At 41.9% G+C, this 19797-nt stretch overlaps 1 protein-coding gene across 1 annotated transcript; it reads left to right on the top strand.

The window, feature by feature from the left end:
- Positions 1 to 2606: 2606 nt before the first annotated feature.
- LOC124694346 (cortical cell-delineating protein-like) lies at positions 2607 to 3391 on the top strand. The gene has a single exon (XM_047227341.1). The coding sequence runs from the start codon at positions 2661 to 2663 to the stop codon at positions 3105 to 3107; it is 447 nt and encodes a 148-aa protein (XP_047083297.1). The 5' UTR covers positions 2607 to 2660; the 3' UTR covers positions 3108 to 3391.
- Positions 3392 to 19797: the final 16406 nt, after the last annotated feature.

The following is a 19797-nucleotide window of genomic DNA, read 5'->3' as shown; positions in this document are numbered from 1 at the left end:
GGATTTGTCCATCCCGATGACGGATAGATATACTCTGGGCCCTCTCGGTGGAATGTCGTCTAATTAGCTTGCAAGCATGTGACAAGGTCACAAGAGATGACATACCACGGTAACGAGTAAAGAGTACTTGTAGGTAACGAGGTTGAACTAGGTATGGAGATACCTATGATCGAACCTCGGACAAGTAAAGTATCACGTGACAAAGGGAATTGGTATCGTATGTAAATGGTTCAATCGATCACTAAGTTATCGCTGAATGTGTGGGAGCCATTATGGATCTCCAGGTCCCGCTATTGGTTATTGGTCGGAGAGGAGTCTCGACCATGTCTGCATAGTTCACGAACCGTAGGGTGACGCGCTTAAGGTTCGATGTCACATAAGTAGATTCGGAATATGAGATGGATACCGAAGTTTGTTCGGAGTCTCGGATGAGATCCAAGACATCACGAGGAGGTCCGAATGGTCCGGAGAATAAGATTCATATATGGGAAGTCATTTTCGAGGTTACCGGAAAAGTTCGGGATTTTTCGGTATTGTACCGGAGGTTCTAGAAGGTTCCGGAGGGTACCATAGTGGGGCCCACCTATCCCGGACGACCAACATGTACCGGAGGGGGTCACATAGGCCCACATGGGCCAGGCACACCAGCCCCCCAAGGCCCATGTGGCTGGATCAAGTGGATAAGATCAAATTCCTTGAAAATAGGGACTTAACATGGGGGGGGGGGGGGGGGTTGTCCCCCCTTGTTTTGGCCGACCCAAAGGCTTGGAGGAGGGGCAAAGGCAGCCCCCCACGCCTATATAAGAGGGAGGGGAGGGCTGGGGCGTAGCACATCATCCCCCCAAGCCCTAGCCGCCCCTCTCTCCCTCCTCCTTCTTCCTGCGCAGGCTTGGCGAAGCCCTGCAGGAATTTCTCTTCTACCTCCACCACCACGCCGTCGTGCTGCTGGGATTCCGAGGGGATCTACCACACCTCCGCTGCCCGCCTGGAACGGGGAGAGGATGGGCTTCATCGACACCGTACGCACGACCGAGTACGGAAGTCTTGCCGGATTGCAGCACAGGACGATCGACTACATCAACAACGAGATCTAATCTCGTAGGCTTTGGAATCTTCGAGGGTTAGTCTCACATGATCTTCTCGTTGCTTCGATCTTGGTAGATTAGATCTTGGGTGTTCCATAGATTAGATCTTGGATTTATTCGTCTTGCGGTAGGAAATTTTTTGTTTTCTATGCTACGAACCCCATCATCATCCAGTAAAAGGCCAAAAGTACTAGCAAAATTATTAGAGAGAAAACTTATTGAAATTTGAGAGATACCATTATTGGATGGTGATGATGTATAGCTACTTTGCTTTTTTTTTGTGTGTTCTTCATTCTCTTCATCAACCTATTCCTCTTCTCTTTTCCAAAACAGTTTTTGTGACCATATATTTTCATTCATTCGAAGTAGTTACATATCAAAATTTTCATTATCATTATATATTAAAAATATCCCATAAAGGAATCAAATATGGTAAAAAAAAATTCTTTTGTAAATTTAATAAAACCACTAGGTCCACTTTTCAAAATAATTAGACAGCTAGCAGGCTGTACGTACGTGTTTGTTCATGCCAAGCAGAGCCAGTATATAATAAACCAAAGTAGGAAGCGTATAGTAGACATCTCCTGTGCTGGTGTAGTAGCATGCATGGCCACATGGAACCAAACACATAAAAAATAATCTCCTATATATACGCTCTCGTTGGTGTTGAGAATCTCCTGTGCGACGGTGTTGAGAATCCTGGCCGCGGACGCCAGAGGAGAGCAGCGCACGCCGGCGGAACTGCGACCAGCTCGGGCTCTGCACTCGCACTAGTGCCCTCTCCGCCGACGCATCCGCCGATGGCGCGTTGCAGTCCTTCCTCATCGACCAGCCGACCGACGAATCTGATCTAGCGGAGGATCCACGGGGCGTGCGTACGGCCGCGAGGCATGTGCAGGGACGGTTGAGGACGGGCCGACGGGAGCCACCGCCGTCATCGAGGAGAGGCAGGACTGTGCGGTGAGAGATAACCAAACAGGAATTGCAACCCACTATTTGGGAATTGAGGGATAAGCTGCTAGCTGCTTTGAGATTCACGTTGCCAGGTGTTAGCCTCCAGACTGGGTCCAGCCATCGGGTGTGTACGACCAGGTCGTATAAGATTTCTTTCCCTTAATGCCAGCTCCTATGTAGGGCTGCCTGTATATGTTCCATGTGGCAGGTTGTCTGTTTTTTTTTCAAAAATTATTTGTAAATTCCTAAACCCGATTAAATATATGATGCTATGAACATATTCAGGTAGTACTAGTACAACTTAGCCGCTCTCAGGTTTTGTTGGCTAGCGTACAAACTAGCTAGCAAAGCCCCAATATGGTACACACGTACTATTCTACGAATGTAGTGCTAGTACTGGTTTTTACACCTACACGATTTTTGCAAATGAAATATCCGGTAATATATACTACTATATAGATAGTCAAACTCGATTGATCATGACATGAATAGCACACTTGCACGGTGAACCTGGGCTATAAATAGCATCCCAAACAACCCAAGAAAACCATCCCAAGCTAGCAAAGCCTACCAAGCTTGTAAGATCCACCACTCGAGCTAGCTACAGCTTCAAGCATAGCAATGGCGTCCACCACCCTGGCCCTCTTCCTCACCGTGAACCTGGCCCTCCTCGCTGCCACCGCGCATGGTTGTGGATCATACTGCTCCAACCCCACCCCGGTCCCAACCCCACCGATCGCCGTCCCACCGCCGGCTCCGGTGATCCCGACGCCCGTGCCCCCGACGCCGTCCAGCGGCGGCGGCGGCGGTACCTGCTCGATCGATACGCTGAAGCTGAGCGTGTGCGCCAACGTCCTGAACCTGCTCAAGCTCAACCTCGGCGTGCCGTCGACGGAGCAGTGCTGCCCGCTGCTGTCTGGGCTCGCCGACCTTGACGCCGCCGTCTGCCTCTGCACCGCCATCAAAGCCAACGTCCTCGGCATCAGTCTGAACGTGCCCATCGACCTTGTCCTTCTCCTCAACCAGTGCGGCAAGACCTGCCCCGCCGACTTCACCTGCCCAATCTGATCCATTGCAAGCCATGCATACGATATATAATTGTCGACGTCAGGGTCATCTCTGCATGCAAAGCATATTCTTAACTAATCTTTGCATGTCATATAATTTCCAGTTCATCTATGTATATGTCGTCAGTGCATGCATGCATGCTTAAGTTTGTTTCCTATCCTGCAGTGTGACTACGTATAAGTCACCATTGTATCTCGTTCTGGTATCTAAATGGTTAGTATATGTTTGTAAAATGATATATATGCGTATGTGCATGTGTACGTGGAATAAAAGTTTTTGTTCAAGTCGTGTGTACTCTACTTGTGACATATATGCCAGCATGTATTGTATTTATGTTAAAAGGCATCACACATGAATCATGATCAGATCCACAATATATCTTCTTGTTCCACCATTCTTTCCTTTTATTTTATCGTGACAGTCATTTTATTTTGCAACGTCCCCCCACAGATCACTACCACACTGTACATACGTACACGTGCACATTAATTACTAGCTACTTCGTAACTCATACTACCTCCGTCCCAAGGAATAAGGCGCACGCGTATTCCAAGACGAACTTTGACCATAAAATTGAGCAACAAAATCTTGATTATATTATATGTAATTAGTATCGTTAGATTCGTATTGAAAAGTACTTTCTAATGATGCTAATTTCATACGAACAATCTTTATGTATTTGGAGTAATTCTTGGTCAAACAAAAAACACGTAAAACGAGGACGCCTTATTCCTTGAACCGGAGGTAGTATATACCTATACAGGTACCACCAGGAAACCAATATTTCTAATCTCCACCGTACCGTGCATGGTTTTCCAATATGGAAAGAACAATGGCTCTCTCTCAAAACCGAAGACCGATGATCGGCTGGATAACACGCTGATGTGATCAGTGAACTAAACTAATTTGAAGATTTATGTGGGCGATTAAATATATTTCGAAGATTTATGGGATATTTTAGGCACATTTTACATTCAATATTTTACATTAAACCAGATATTTTACTAGTTTGAAGATCAGCACAATAGCAGCTTCTGCAGTAGGTCAATCTAAAGTCTAGTTTAAAGTGTCGAGAAAATACAATCTAGATTTTCGAGGATCACAAATATGGTTCAAACTGAAATTTTCTCTACATAGACACATGGACGTAATATATTAAAAAGATAGGTTTCCATTGTGATATATTAACTGAATCACCAAGGAAGACGAATTTAACTTCTTGGGTTATCCACATATCTACAATTATGTATAGCTACTCATAATTATCTAAATTGGTTCATCTAAATGTATGCATAGAGAATATGGATATTTATTATGTTGACTATCACATAATTTAACTTTTATTCGGATAGTACGTTTCTCTCTTTGGAAATTTATTTGATAATATATAGGATATTTTCCAGTAGTAAAAAGAAACTTTCAAAGATTTATATTCTACTAAAAAATGTCCTACATAGTACTTCCAAATGAATAAATTATTTAGCTTGTAAACTTCCCATGAGCTAGTCCTCTGCCTTCGAAATTCCAACAGTATTCATGTTAATTATCCAAAAACAGATTTTCCAAAATTGCAATTTCCGTGAAATCCAACGAGCAATGATGTCTCTTATATGTTCTGTTCTTCGCATTATTTAGTCATCATTCGTTCCATATAGCCTAACTCGTTTAATTATTTGATCCATGTTAAATGTTTAATTTCTACGATGAAGGAAAAGAACTGCTACCTACCAAATATCAGTGAAATTTCAATAGGATTGTTGCAAGGATTTTACAGACTGCCTATGCTCTGATGTATTCTAACGGAACTATAAAAATCTCAGAAAACAAATATAATTCTACTGTACCTAGTCCCTTTATTCGGGGTGGGGGCACCGGTGTTGATGAGATATATGACAAATTATGTACACACCAGATAGTTAAATGGGAACGAGGACGGAAAGCTGTCGATCTCCGTGGGAAACATACAGGGTTTAGCTATTAATACAGTAAAAATATCAGCTCCCGCTAGTGGTGGCATTTGGTCACAGTTCTTTCACTACAATATTGATCGATCATATAGACTACATTTTAGGGTCATATATCTATCGTTTGTGTAGAAAACTATGAAGATATTTTAGATAGGCAAATCCTTTAAATTCTAGATTGGCTTCAGTCTTTCTTTCTGTAGCCGATTTGTTCAACATTGATGCATGCCTGGGTTCCCTTGACTTATTTGAATAATCAGTAATACTCTCTCCGTCTATAAAAAATGTCTCATTTTTGTCAAAATTTAGATGTATCTAGATCCATTTTAGTATCTAGATACATCCAAATTTATTCGAAACTAAGACATGTTTTTATAGATGGAGATAGTATATAGTTTCTTACATCTACGATGCAGAGGATGAAGACTGGAGTGATCTTTTTTCAAAAAAAAAAATCAAGGCATTTATTTATATATTCCATGCATGGAGTATATATTCATGTCCAATAATAGAATATAGCTGCTGCCTATACCGAAATTCGTGCGAGCATACAATATAACCACTACCTATAATATTGAAGAAATTATGATGTTATTCTTGACAAAATCGAACATGTGTGCTTCCCTCGTGTATGTGTTTACTGTATTAGCTATAAAATTATTTGGGAAGGAAATAAATTTTTTTACTGAATCTCTGGTCGGGCAACTTCAACGCGAAATGCTGGATGCTGGCGGGATATATGACAAAAACAACTGATAGGGAAATATGGGGACAATGACAGAATGCCATCGATCTCCATGGGAAACAAGCCATTGCCTGGCTGCTGATCCTATAAAATATCAGGTCTTGTAAGAGGATTCAGTTGCGCTCAGTCCTCTCACTGAAATATTGACCAATCGGATACACTACCCCTTTTTTGTCTCCCAATTTAAGTTGTAAAATGTCTACCGATCTCTATCTAGGGTCAAAGTCTGGGAAAGTTCTAGAACTTCTTGAGGCTGGCGAAGTACTGGCAGTCGATTTGACTCACTGTTTTGTACACATATGGGAAATTCAACCAGCTCGAGAGAGCGAGTTTTGGATGCATCCTACCACGTACGTACATCGCTCGACCGCACGTATACATGCTAGGTATCTAGAGAGCTTCTCTGCCCTATGGATGGAGATTGACGTGCATACTAGGCAACCCTGCCGACATAGATAGACTTGATCGACCAGAGAAAACTGGTATAAGTGCAATAATGCTGACCAATTAGATGTATATATATATATGAGCATATACCACTATCGATCACTGGTTGCTGCATGTTTTGGGGTAAACGTTAAGCTAGCAATCCGCCTGATAACGATCGATTAAGACGTCAAATGAGCAGCAAATCCATTCAGAGAATTAGTAGCCGTACATACGCCAAGCTAGAGATCTGTTGATCGTGTGAAATGAAGAAAAAAGGTCTCCGTTAACCACAGCATGAGAGACGCTATGTTTGACCTAACAGCTAGTGCACTGTGTACACAATACTTACATGCATGCATCCATCTTGACCCCTATAGATCGAGAAAACCCCACATCCGTCGGCCACCTCTCATTTTACTGTTGGTGCACTCATTTTACCAATCTTCACAAATTTATACTGGGAGAAGCAGGTACACTTTGATACCACACTAAAAAAATTCAGTTGATGATATTTTAATATGTTTGAACGTTCCAAAGAATGCTTGAATCACTACATTTGCGACATTACACCACATATACTAGAAAAATTAAAATATTACTCCCTCCATTCTAATGAATAAGGCGCTCTCGTTTCATATTTTATATATAATTGGTATCACTAGAAATTATTTTCAATACGATTCTAACAATATCAATTATATACTATATAGTCGAGATATTGTTGTCCAGTTTGTTTAGGCCAAGTTCAACTTGAAATATGAATGCACCTTATTCAAAGAAACAGATGTAGTATGAAAATAGGTTTAGCAAACCATTCTAATGATGCCAAATGCAGAAACATTCATGAGTCTCATAGTAGCATTGTATTTTTTATTAGGTTAGTTTCATTATATGGTTTAATTTGTTCTTGCACTATGATATCCTTTTGCGCGTCTAGCTTCCGTTACTTCGCCAAGTGGTTGTAAACAAACCAAATCGTATAAAATCATATATACTCCTAATACTGGTGAATACATAAAGATTTAATCCTTTCACATATAGATGGTCTCCGATATGAATATTTAACCAGCTCTTTTTGTAGACAGGAGATAGTAGAAAATTATGAATATTTTTTGTGCCAAAGTTTCACCATATAACTCGACAAAATTTTGGTTTGTAGCTTATGCTTTAAAAACATGCCCTAGAAAAGACATATTCTAAATTTTCTAGGAAATTTTCTACTAACCTCAATGATACTACTATATGATTTAGTCAATCGGAAAAGGGTATACCATAAGGTGGGCCTCTTTTACCTCGGGCGCATGCTCACCTTGCAACTTGTCTGACTAATACTGCCAGGCTGTCTGACCACCAATGCAACTAGTTCAATACATATTCTTGATTTGTAAGTTTTTCTTAGAACTCTTGATTTATAACTGACAAGTGATGATATGACTTCACTATGAATTCTCCAAGGAATGTGTGTCGCATAGCGCGGCATAGGTAAAAAAAATGCTGGTCGTATATGTGACCTTTGCTTGCTGCGTGCCTAAGGTCCATGCATGAGATGAGAGGATCTACTAGTGGAAAACGGGGCTATAGGCCCGGTCCATTTGGGCCTTCAGTCCCGGTTTTCAAACCGGGACCAATAAGGCGGAACTAAAGGGTCCACCCTTTAGTCCCGGTTCAAAGTTGCACCGGGCCTAAAGGCGGCGCCACGTGGTGTGGCCAGGAAGCTCGCGGTGGATGGCCTTTGGTCCCGGTTCGTGGTACGAACCGGGCTCGTGGTCTCTGCCGCGGCAGAGAATTGCTATTTCTCTGCCGCGGCACAGGTTTCGGCTGTAGCAACGTTTCTCTGCCGCGGCAGAGTTTCAGCAATGCATATATATCATTCAAGAAACCACAAAATATCGTCGTGAATATATATAGACATCGTCAACAGTACACGTAATGCATGCATATTTACAATATAAAGCTAGTTGGATCTCTTTACTAAATCTATTAGCCTCTACGGAGTTACTCCATATCTATGACCTTCGCATAGTGCTCTCCACCTTGGGTAATGACCTCGGTAATAAAGAATCCCGCGATTTCCTCTTGAATTGCTCGTATTTGGGCCTCCGTTATGAGAGTGTCCCGTGGCGTTTCATCTATATTTAAAAAGGAGATCAATATATGAATGGAACTCAATACAATAGATGGTACTAATTAAGATAATTGTGAGAATTTGTTATCGTACACGAGTGTGGTGTATACGGGCATCCCCACCCTTGGGACAGGCCATGTCACGAATGAAGGTGCGGACGTAGTATCCACATAAGTTATTCCCGGGTTCTGCCTCATACACTTTACCAAAAAATAGTTCGATCAAACTAATAATCAAGCATCGTATTGAAAGTAAATATCATATATATAGAGTTTCACGGACATAGATATATAGTACTACTTACAGGGTAATCTTGAAATGTAAGCTCTGGTTTCCATGTACCCGGAACAGTATTGATGAACCGTTTCTATGTCCTGCCCGGCAAGAAATAATGAGTAAATGAGTTATTGATTAGTTGATGAAATCGTCGAATTAGAACAGATGAAGATGCCAATAAGAAATTGATTGAAATTACCTCTGGAGGATGGCAGCCATGTTCGCCCATTCCGCATATTCTTTACGTTTCGAGTCCATGACATTTACGACTCCTTTGTGAAGATCAATGATTAGGAGAATAAAGTGGAATCTGCACAAGCATAGCTCAATGATTACGAGAATAAAGTGGAAGGTGCACAAGCAAAATGTATGTTATATATAACACTCACTTGAAGTTGTAGGGAAAGAATATATCCTGTTTGTTTGCTTGTTTCACTAAAAACATTAACATGTTGTCCTCTGTGTTCTTGGGGTAGTCTCGAACCGTAACTTCATGAACTGTGTTTGGGTCTATGAACCCCATCGGTAGGAGCTTGCCTCTTTTGTATTCGAGCTTCTTCATTCTGCATAATTAAATGTATAGCGTACACAAAGAATATAGTGAGGATAATTGTTAGTGCAAATGAATGAGCGCTGAGCTACAGACTTAATTACATAAATAAATTACTTACGAGCGGTAGCAACCGATGACAGCTTTGTCGAGGGCATCTTGATTGAATAAGCGAAACAGTTCTTCTAACTCAAGGTTTATCTCCTCGACCCCCGGAAGTAATGCTCATCTCTAAGATACACCGTGAGGTAGCGATCACCTCTTCGACGGGCTTTCGAGTACCGGTCATGCAACCTTCGCATCTGAGTCCCTAGACGAGCGAGCTCGCCAGGTTTGACGAGATCTTTTCCGTATTTATACTTGTTTACCACTTGAGCCGTTGGATAGTAATCTTCGTACTCAATTGATGCTCCCTGAGCTCTAGCATCCCGTTCGATCATCGATGCCGTCTCTGGATCATGATAGGGCTCCACGACGAAGTGGGCTACGGCCTGAATGTCCTGCATTTTATCAATTACAGATGAAAAGGATAAAGTTGTTAACCTCGATGAAGAAGAAAAAAACAAGTTAAGTGTGGCTTGATTTGTGTAAACTCAAGTGGCAAATCCTCTTAAGCATTTCATCAAACACCTCTTGTGCATGTGAAGAAGAGAGGAGAGCAATACACCCCTCTTGTGAAGAAAGTGAAAAAATGGCCAAGTGTAGCTCACACTTGGGCAGGGCAAGGTAATATAGCCAGATTGGGGACCTTGTCCCGGTTTGTAACACAAACCGGGTCCAGAGGGGGGGGCTTTGGACCCGGTTTGTATTACAAACCGGACTAAAGGTTTCCCACACCTGACACGGCCTGCCGCGCCCTGCCGTGGACCTTTTAGTCCCGGTTTGTATTACAAACCGGGTCCAAAGACCACTACCGGACAAGCTCTGGGCTAGTTGGGTCGCCCTGAGCAAAACGAACCGGGACCAATGCCCACATTAGTCCCTGTTTGGTTCTGCACTGGGACATTTGATTAGGACCAAAGGCCTCTTCTCCACTAGTGATCGCCCAGATACGCGTGACCCGATCGACACGGTAAAGTGTATGGAACGCATCCGTCGGCACATCAAATCAGCTAGGAGCTAGCTAGGACCCATCCATGCTGCATCAAGTTGGTGATATGTTTATATGCTGAGCTGTACACACTCAGCTCGATCGCTTGGTTGAAGATTGAGCATATACCTAATTAACCTATTGATTATTTCTTGCAAATTTAATAGCTTTCGTACGTACGTACCTGGATTATTTATATAAGGGTGCATTTTTGTTTGCTAATTGTTTTTTAATATGCTGGGAAAGAATATGTACGTGTTGGATAGTGAGTGAGGTGGCATATCAGATATGAGCGTCGTGGCTTATGATAAATCATGCGGGACATAATGATCACTCATCTTCATATGTATCCAAGATTAGGTTCCGATTAATCCCTCCCGTGACTTGCAAGTGGCTCTTCGTGTCCTCCAGCTGGGCAGCTCATCGTTCTTCTTTTTGTCGCAGTTTTTCCTGTGTCACATGATAGATAAGCAATGACGATAACCTTTGGGCAATCCATTGGCAATTTTGCCATTGGCACGTCGGAAATTCAGACTTGTCATCTGACCACACATGGGAAAATCGAACGGGCAGTTATTGCCACACATGGGGCTCTGCATCGAAATGACAAAGACTAGAAACTACCTCCATTCTAATCAATAAGACTTATATAATTTTCTTAAGTCAATACATATGATATTTTATATGATCAAACTTTCAGAAAAATCTATCAACAAATATGATATTCTATAGATATTCTATAGATATATATCATATCAAAATACATTTCATGATGTATCTAATGCTATTAGTTTTGTATTTTCCATGTTATTGTTTCTATTAAAAAAAATTAGTCAAACTTAGATGGTTTGACTTTTTAAAAAATAATATAAGCCTTACTCATTGGAATGGAGTTAGTATTTTGAGAATTCTGCATTTACGGACCATTTTCTGCAAATTTAATGTCTTCAACACCTGTTAAATCATGTGCATGTGCGTTATTAGCTATATAAGCTCCTTTAATCTCTATGCTCACTCAAGTTTTTCTTTATAATTCGAAATGGTGGGGGTAGTAGTAGAAATCATAAGCGATTGATTAGACATTAGTTCTTAAAAGATGTTCATGCATTTAGGTAGTACTTATTAGTGAAATATTGACGCAATGCAGTGAAAAAGTCGCGCTGTATGCCACCAAGACGTTTGTCTCACTGGTTGGTACATACATGAATTCTACCATAATAACATGGAACCAAATGGGAGGGTATTCCGGTTACACAATTGGTTCGTCTCCCAATAATGCATGCAAAGTCTAGGGGGCCATCCCCCCCCCCCCCTCCTCCCTCCCCCCTCACTTGTACATACCCTAAATTAAATGTTGAATAGATCTTATACATAGATCTGCATTGAGATTCTATAAATTATTAAATGTGATGAGAATATGATACTACTATATAGTATCATGCATTGTAAAGATAGTATCATATGTATGATACTAGTATATGTTTCTATCCACTGTGACTAATATAAGCATAAAAGCTATGTTCTTTTGTGCATGGAACATCACCTTTGATGTATAAAGATTTCCTTCTTATTTCTTCCTTGCCCTCCATTTAATATTTTCATCTTGACATTCACATGCATTATCATTACGCACTGCAGAATTCGGCACCTTCAGTGTGGCCAGGCGAGAGCAACGAGCAGGCGGTTGTGCTGATGCTCGCCACTGAAAAAAGCATCCTCTATGGCTCTATTGGTGCAACATATTAAGCTTCTAGGATACTCTTTTCAACAAGCAGGGGACTCATCTCCTCTATCAGTCATATCAGTGGCACAATGGATTTTATTTTTGGGAGCGGTCAGTCCTTGTATAAGGTACTGCAAATTATCATCTTCTACTATTTCCTTGATCGCACCGGCAACCTTTTCTTTAGCAAATTCGGGAGGGGAGGCCCCTACTTTTGTTTTTTATTAGAAAAATGTGTCTCCGGCACAAATCAGAGGACTTTTACGGAGTCTCATCAGGGAGATACAAGGGGGATACAAGAGAGAATCAGACACACACTATACATGCAAGCTGATGTGGGAGGAACCCAGTGGATCCTCCTAGTTGATGCCCGATCTTTCACAGCGAGAACCTGGGGTAGAGATTCCTCCCAACAACGCGATGAACGCAGCCTGGAGAAGAGGGAACGAATCCAGCAAGCAACGGATTGATGAATCGATACGCCTCAAACCTGAGCTAGACAATCCTTGATGAACACAAGAACCTTCGCAGCGGATATAATATATAACGGCAGCGCCGTACCCCCGGAGGGATGATACACGTGAACACACGCAATGGGAAAAACCCTAATCTTGAGACTAAACTTGTTCTTACCCTAAACCCTAGCCGTGCCATCTCCTTATATGAGAGGGAGAGCTGGCCGGCCGGCCCCCTTATTGGGCCTAACCTAGTTCGACTTGGACAGGCCCAAGTCAAACAGACTCTATTAAAACCCTAGATGGCCCACGAGCATGACCTGGCTACATTATTTCCTAACATAGAATGAATGACACAACCTTAGACTTAATTATTACATGGCGTAGGTCGTCCTAGCGTGTCACTCCTGAATCCTTGATGGCGTACCACCTAGGTTGGTGGAGTCCTGAAATTGGGCTCCACATAGGCCTCCGTGCCCATATCACAAGCTCATTGTCACCACAACCATATAGACATTGGTCTTCGTTAGGTATGTGATGTTTCTTTAGAACTGACCTAACTTTTATACTTTTACTGCAATTACCACATGAAATTTTTTCCTTTAGAACCATCCCAAATTAAACTTCGCAAATGCGAGGGCATCATCTTTAATTTTTCGAATGTGACAATTTCTAATGAAAGGAATAACATAGTTTCATAGTTCACAAAAATAGATAGATATTGTTAGAACTTAGGATTATAGTTTGTATTGTAATCTATTGATATTTTCTCTATTAGATTGGAATTGTTTATTCTCATTTCAATCTGTTCAATCTGAATCTGTGAGAGTTTCCCTATCCCCCGAGTAAGGTTTGCATTCTAGAGCAGAATTAATGTTTAATAAACATTTTTTTATCTCTCTATATATGTTATAAATGAAATTAGAAACCCACTTGTTTTGACCAGTTTGCTCAAACATGCATATTTACGGATCAATATACTCAACCTATGATATGCCTATTACACACTTTATAATTTATATCGTAGCACATATTTGCATTTCCACCACGATCTAGCTGACTATGTGTGCTTTTTTGTTGATGCACCGACGTGAGTGTATCTTTTTGTAGGGAGAAATGGTAGTAGTGTTTTATTCTGCCTAATTTCCATCCATTTGAAGTGAGATCAAATCTGGTAGATATAGGTGTAGGTTGGCATTCATCATACCCTATCTATTGAATAATATATTTGGAATTCATAGTAGCTTTCCGGAAAACTATTCTACATATAGTCAAGGTTTTTTTTCTTCGGTTGGGTAAAATTACCTCTAGGCACCGAAATACCGGCTGGTATTTTTCCCGAGATATTTAAAAAGAATTCATAAAAAATTTAAAAATTTAGTAAACTTATTTATATTTGAGCAAATCATATTTATATAGGTAAATTTTGTTTGCTGCAAAAAAAAATTGATGTGAGATCCAATCAGGTAGATGTACATGTAGATCTTCATGGATCATACCCTGTCTTCTAAATTATATATTTTAAATTCGTGCTAGCTTTTCTCCAGCGGAATAAGTTCTATGGACAATCAATGTTTTTTTCTCGGTTGGGTAGGTAAAAATATTGCTAGTCGCCGTTCTGTGGACAATCAATGTTTTCTTTTCTCCGCTGGGTAAAAATATCTCTACTCACCATTATTTTTGTTCCTCGAAATATCTGAAAGATTGGCTGGTATTCCGCCTCAGATATTCAAAATGAATTCATTTTTTCTTCAAAATTTTACAAAAGTATTTATATTTGAGGAAAATATATTAATACCAGAATTTAGCAGGCAATTATAAACTTACATAGAGTATGTATATACTATGCGGATGGGTGCCGTATCGGCGTATATTATCACATCTATCATGTAACCATGGTCTAGCTAAGCTAGCTACAATGCTTAGTTTTCTTTTTTGCTGAACGGACGCTCCTACATCTACGTTGGAGTATCCTATCTGATTCCCCTTGTGTTGAACGGGACATGTTATAAGGAAACAAATCACCTAATTCTTGTTTTTTTTTTCTTATATGCTGAATGGATGAGGGCTGCATCTTGTATCTTATGGAAACAAATGACCAACAAAAGTTGTTTTTATTCCATAGTACATCACAACTATTATCTTGACGGTCCACCTGGTTAATTACGGGAGACCACATCCCGTGTCCGGTCGATAGCACCACACGGGGTAGTCTTATAACTATTAAAATAATTCAGGTAATGTATATAAAGGTATGCATGCCACGATATGTTATCATATGTTAGATCCGATGTGTGTACTAATTAATGAAACACATCTAGCATATTTGTTATGTAGATATTGCGGTTCTCATTAGAAATCATAGTCTTCAATTTTAGATCTAACTATCAAAAATAATTATGATGATGTGGATTAACGTGGTGTCTCTATTTAAAACATATGTATTTTGCTTTTAACATATAATAGATAGATAATATAAGCCTATATCTCAAAAAATAGATAATATAAACCTTATTCATTGGATAATAGGTCATTTTGGAGACATCAGGCACATAAAAGGTATTTTAAAATCTGGTACCTCGGGTCGTTTTCAGATGGCCGGGAACAAAAAAAAATGCAGTTTGCTTCATTATCTCTGGTGCCGAACTCAGGATCAAATCATCAGAGTGACAAGCGAAGGAGGTGGGGTGGAGCTTTTTTTTAGATTAGAAACCTTTTTTTATTGGACTTCGACAGAAAAATAAATAAATAAATAAAGCCATCTAGCGGTTCTGCTAGCCACAATTCGGGACCAGGATCATCTACCACTGCACTAATAGCTACTAGCTAGAGTATATGAGCTTCTTTAATGGAGCCTTCGTTCATGGCAGAACAACACATGATCAAACTCACTCTTAGAAACTTCGATGTCTCGGACAACATGTGCATACACACCCATGGTTCCTTCCTCGATTTTCTGAACCACTGTCCGACAGTCGAATACGCCTGGCATTGATGTCACTTGCGAGGGTGATCGCCTCCCGGCATGCCAGTTCTTTTAGTGTCTCCTGGTCAGGTTGCCCATTAGAACCAGCGGTAACGCTGCTATAAAAACTAGGTCTTTTTTTTGAGGAAAATAAAAACTAGGTTGTCCGATCGTGCGAAACAGGTCGTGGCCCATGAAGGTCTTTGTACCTAAGTTATTTTATCCAGTGCTGAAACGGACTGAGGTCGGCCCATAAATGGAGCTCACCTGTACGAATACATATAATGATATAAGCCTCGAGAATCAAGTACATATATGGGCCAAGTTGACTAGCGTACAGTTCTTCAGCTCTTCTTTTCTCTCAAGAAACATAGCCTGAAAAAAAAGGTTGATCAAGAAACATGCTATTATGAACTCTCATATTATTTTCTATTTTTTACAAACATGATATTGTAATTAAAAAAGCATACCAATTACACCAGCCTTTGCATCAATATAATGTTAAGAACTAGTCGAGACATCAAAAATTCACATACGAATCCAACGATAATAACTATGCACAATATAATCAAAATTTTGTTACTCAAATTTTCAATCAAAATTCATCTTCAATTGTGCACAAGTCTTATTCATCGAAACGATGATAATATATAGGAAGAACATCAATTGAACATGCATGCATGAACTTTATAATTTTGCGCGTGACCTCGGAGTTAGACTAGCCCTAGAAAGTCATATGCAGTTTTCTCCCAAAGATCTATACTAACCATGTTCCTAATTATAGGACAAAATTTCATATAATAAGGGATTATGGATAGAGGTCATACCTTTTTGGAGTTACCTTTTGATTTTTTTTCTACAACTCTCGTGAACATCTGTAACAAAAAAAGAAATTTATAAAATTATGTAGTAGAATGCTACTACTCCCTCTGTCCCACTTAAGTTGTTCAAAATTTAACTAGATTTGGATGTATTAGACACCTAATAACATCTAGATGCATCTAAATTTTGATAAAATCTTAGACAAATTTCATGGGACGAAGGAAGTACTTTGTTTGAAGGAAAAAAATAACAAGACAATGGAATAACGATCGACATTCTTAAGCTTTGATACTACTAGTTTGTTGACGAAAACAATAAAAAATGAACGTAGGTAAGATGCCTTAAATTTATACGGTTCAAAGGATAAGGCACGTTACCACACAGTAGTCAAGTCCGACAAAACCGATTGGTCGAGAAACCCGACGACGCAACACGTACATATTGTTGCATGCGTGTGCCAGCCAGACAGAACTGATGATACGGTGAGGGGATAACCTTGATGAACGTGCACGCACATATGTCGCCAAAAATGCACAGCTAAGCTAAGGTAGTAACCAAACCATGGGCAGACCATGCCCATGCACATATGCTTAGAGCTAGCATCTCTAACAGAGTCCGAACTCGCGGCCGAAACTGAAAAAGTCCAACGAAATTAGGGGTTCGGTTTGGAGATGGGCCAGAACGAAGCCTGCGGTCGCGGCCTGGCCCGTAAAACGAGTTCGGGCCCCCGAAAAATCGAGCGGACGCCCCGTATTAAAAGGGGCTGCAGAGAGGAGTTCGGTTTGTAAACCCTACTCCCCTCCGCCGCATTCACTCCCGCCGCCACCTACCTTCGCTCCGGCGAGCGATTCCCCCCCCCCTCCGACGCTGCTCCGCCGCTTCGGCCACCACCCATCAGTCTGAAAATGAGGAGTTTAAGAAGCGTGGGTAGGGGAGATGGCCGAATCGGCGGCGGAAGATCACCTCGGCGCCCGACGGGTGTACGGGTGGAGGTGGAGCGCGCCAGGCGGTCACGCTTCGACGGCGCATGGAAGCGGGCCGGCCGGAAGTGGCCGGAACTAATGGCGCGCCGTCAAGCGCGCGAGGAGGCGGCTGAGGAAGGAGAAGCGGAGGCGCCCCCGCTGTCGGCTCGTGCAGCCCGCCGCTGTCGGCGCTGCCCCGCGCGGCAACGACGACGACGACGCCGACGGGCCGCCACTAGCATGCGGGAGCACCTCCGAGGCGGCGGCCTTCGAGGTGGCGGCGCTCATCGTCGCCTAGGAAGAGGCGACCAAAAACCCTCCGCCGACGACATTAAGCGCCCCGATGACAGTATAGTCACTCCGGGGACTAAATCTAGTATAAATCAGGCCCCTAGTATCCAACGTAGGTCGAAGATGCATGTATTTTGCCCCTATTATTGTAAATTATGAACGAATTCAGCTCGATCGGATGAAATCGAGTGCAATCGAGAGTTTCGATTTCCCGCGATGTTTGATTTCCGCGTTTCCGAATCACGTTTTCGGTTTCTGTTCTGGCCCGTGACTGAATCCGCTCGTAATTTGTTTTTCAGGAGACTGAACTCACTTTTATCGGTTCCGAAAAATAGGGGCTGAGATGCTCTTAAAGGAACGAGAAGACAACTCCAAGCCCTGTTTGATGTTTCTGCCTTATCTGGACCGTCCAATCCATGTTTAAGATTTGTGGCACAATTTTCTGTATTTACCCTCAATTTCAGCGATTTCTATTTATTCGCTCCCTAATATTTTGTGTACAATAAGTGTGTAGTGAGTGTATAACCCATGTATCTACGTACTTTATGACATTCTATACACCTACTGATTCACCATTCTAGCAAACATATTACGATGATTGTAATATGGTTGCATGTAAGAACTAGCACAAAATAAAATTTAAGATCGACCTAATTTAATTGGATGTGTACCTTCGTTCTCATTTTATGTCTACATGTTTGTGTCCATGTGAGAATTACAGGGTACCAATATTTGGGTTTGTGAGAAATATATTCCATGTATAGATTTTCCAAATACATGAAATAAATTAATAAAAAATATTACCAAGGGGGTTTTTATGCAACTTGGATCAGGATCCAAAAAGATATACATTATGCAAATAGAATCAGATCCAAAAATGCTCAGATTAGGACAAACGTTATGAAGATCAATGGGGTAGAGGTGATATGCCACACTTGGGCCACTGAGATGTGGTATGCCCTACGCTGGCTTCCCGATTGTACTCACGAATTGCGCTGCTCCAAGGTTTATGAGGGGAAATGAAAAGGATCAATGGGGCGAGACAAAGAGGGGGTAGAAAAGTATACGAGATCTGAAGATTGTCATCAAAGTGTACAAATGAACCTTCGGTATTACACAAGGAGGCGAGGAAGATGTACAAAGTACAACGGTGCCAGGCTGTATGCATTCTAGCTATGCAGAGGCCAGGTGTAAGCTTGTCAACTTTATCTTCGAGATACGAATTTCCGAGTAATCAAACGTCATGTATTGAAAGAAAAATAACAAAGTATAGTCCTGGAGGGAAAATAGGCAACATATTGAGCGTTGGATATGGCATAGACCCCAAACAGGTTGTGAAATCTCCGCATTGGCGAAGGAGGCGACTTGCATGCATGAACTTTATACATTATGGTGAACTTAACTAGAATCAGAAAACAAAATGTTATCTTGAAGACTTGAACCATGTGATCGTGTTGGGCGGTCAATCAGGGGCGGTCGTAGAGGCAGCCAGCCGGATCGATGAATACGATGCAGGCTTGCGTTTTCCCCATGAACACGAACGTGCAAGCATTCCTGATTATTGCCTAGCTACGCATAGGGTTTCCATGACTTTTCTCATTGTCTCGTTCTTCGAGTGAGAGCCCATACCGGACGGCCGGCTGGCCAGATCGAGTTGCGCTGCACGTACGTACATACCTCGGCGACGGATCGTCGGTAGCGCGCGCAAGACCATCCCTGCCGGGCGATCGGTCGATCACGGGACGCACTGTAGATCTGCTAGCTGAGAATGAGTGAACCTGACGTGATTTGACGAGGCGCCTGATCGGAATGACACGCACTCACTCACAAATCACCAAAGCAGCACCGCAGCAGGTGTACTGCAAAGCCGGAGCTACAGACCCACAGTGGTATAGGATGCTAGAGATACAGAGCCGTACCTCATCTTCTCCCCCGGCCAGCACTACACTGTGATCGATGGCCCCGGAAATGGCTAGCCCTCCAAACACCTCCCTTGTCGTCGTCTCCTTCCTTCCCCAACCCCGAAGCCAGCTCACATGCACGCATCGTCCTCTTGCGCATGTAGCCGCCAGCTAGCTAGCCCTTGCTCCCCAGTCTTCACATGGAGAGCGATCCACTGAGCTAGTAGTAAAATACCTTCGCTGTAGACAATGTCGTAGCTAAGCCAGGAGCAAAACCCTACCCTTCCTTCTTGGGCTATAAGTACCAGCCCCAGCTCCCTTGCTGTGCCACACCCAGGCAGAGCAGTGAGCTGATCTATAAACCCCTGCACACAGTAGCTAGAAAGGCGGCC

This window comes from Lolium rigidum, chromosome 3 (genome assembly GCF_022539505.1).
Source record: "Lolium rigidum isolate FL_2022 chromosome 3, APGP_CSIRO_Lrig_0.1, whole genome shotgun sequence".
Taxonomy (NCBI): domain Eukaryota; kingdom Viridiplantae; phylum Streptophyta; class Magnoliopsida; order Poales; family Poaceae; genus Lolium; species Lolium rigidum.
The sequence above is the reverse complement of the archived record's forward strand: the minus strand, read 5'-3'. Positions and strand labels throughout refer to the sequence as shown.

Bases quoted from the DNA above. Each gene is read 5' to 3' on its own strand.
- LOC124694346 (XM_047227341.1), top strand. From the start codon at position 2,661: ATGGCGTCCACCACCCTGGCCCTCTTCCTCACCGTGAACCTGGCCCTC.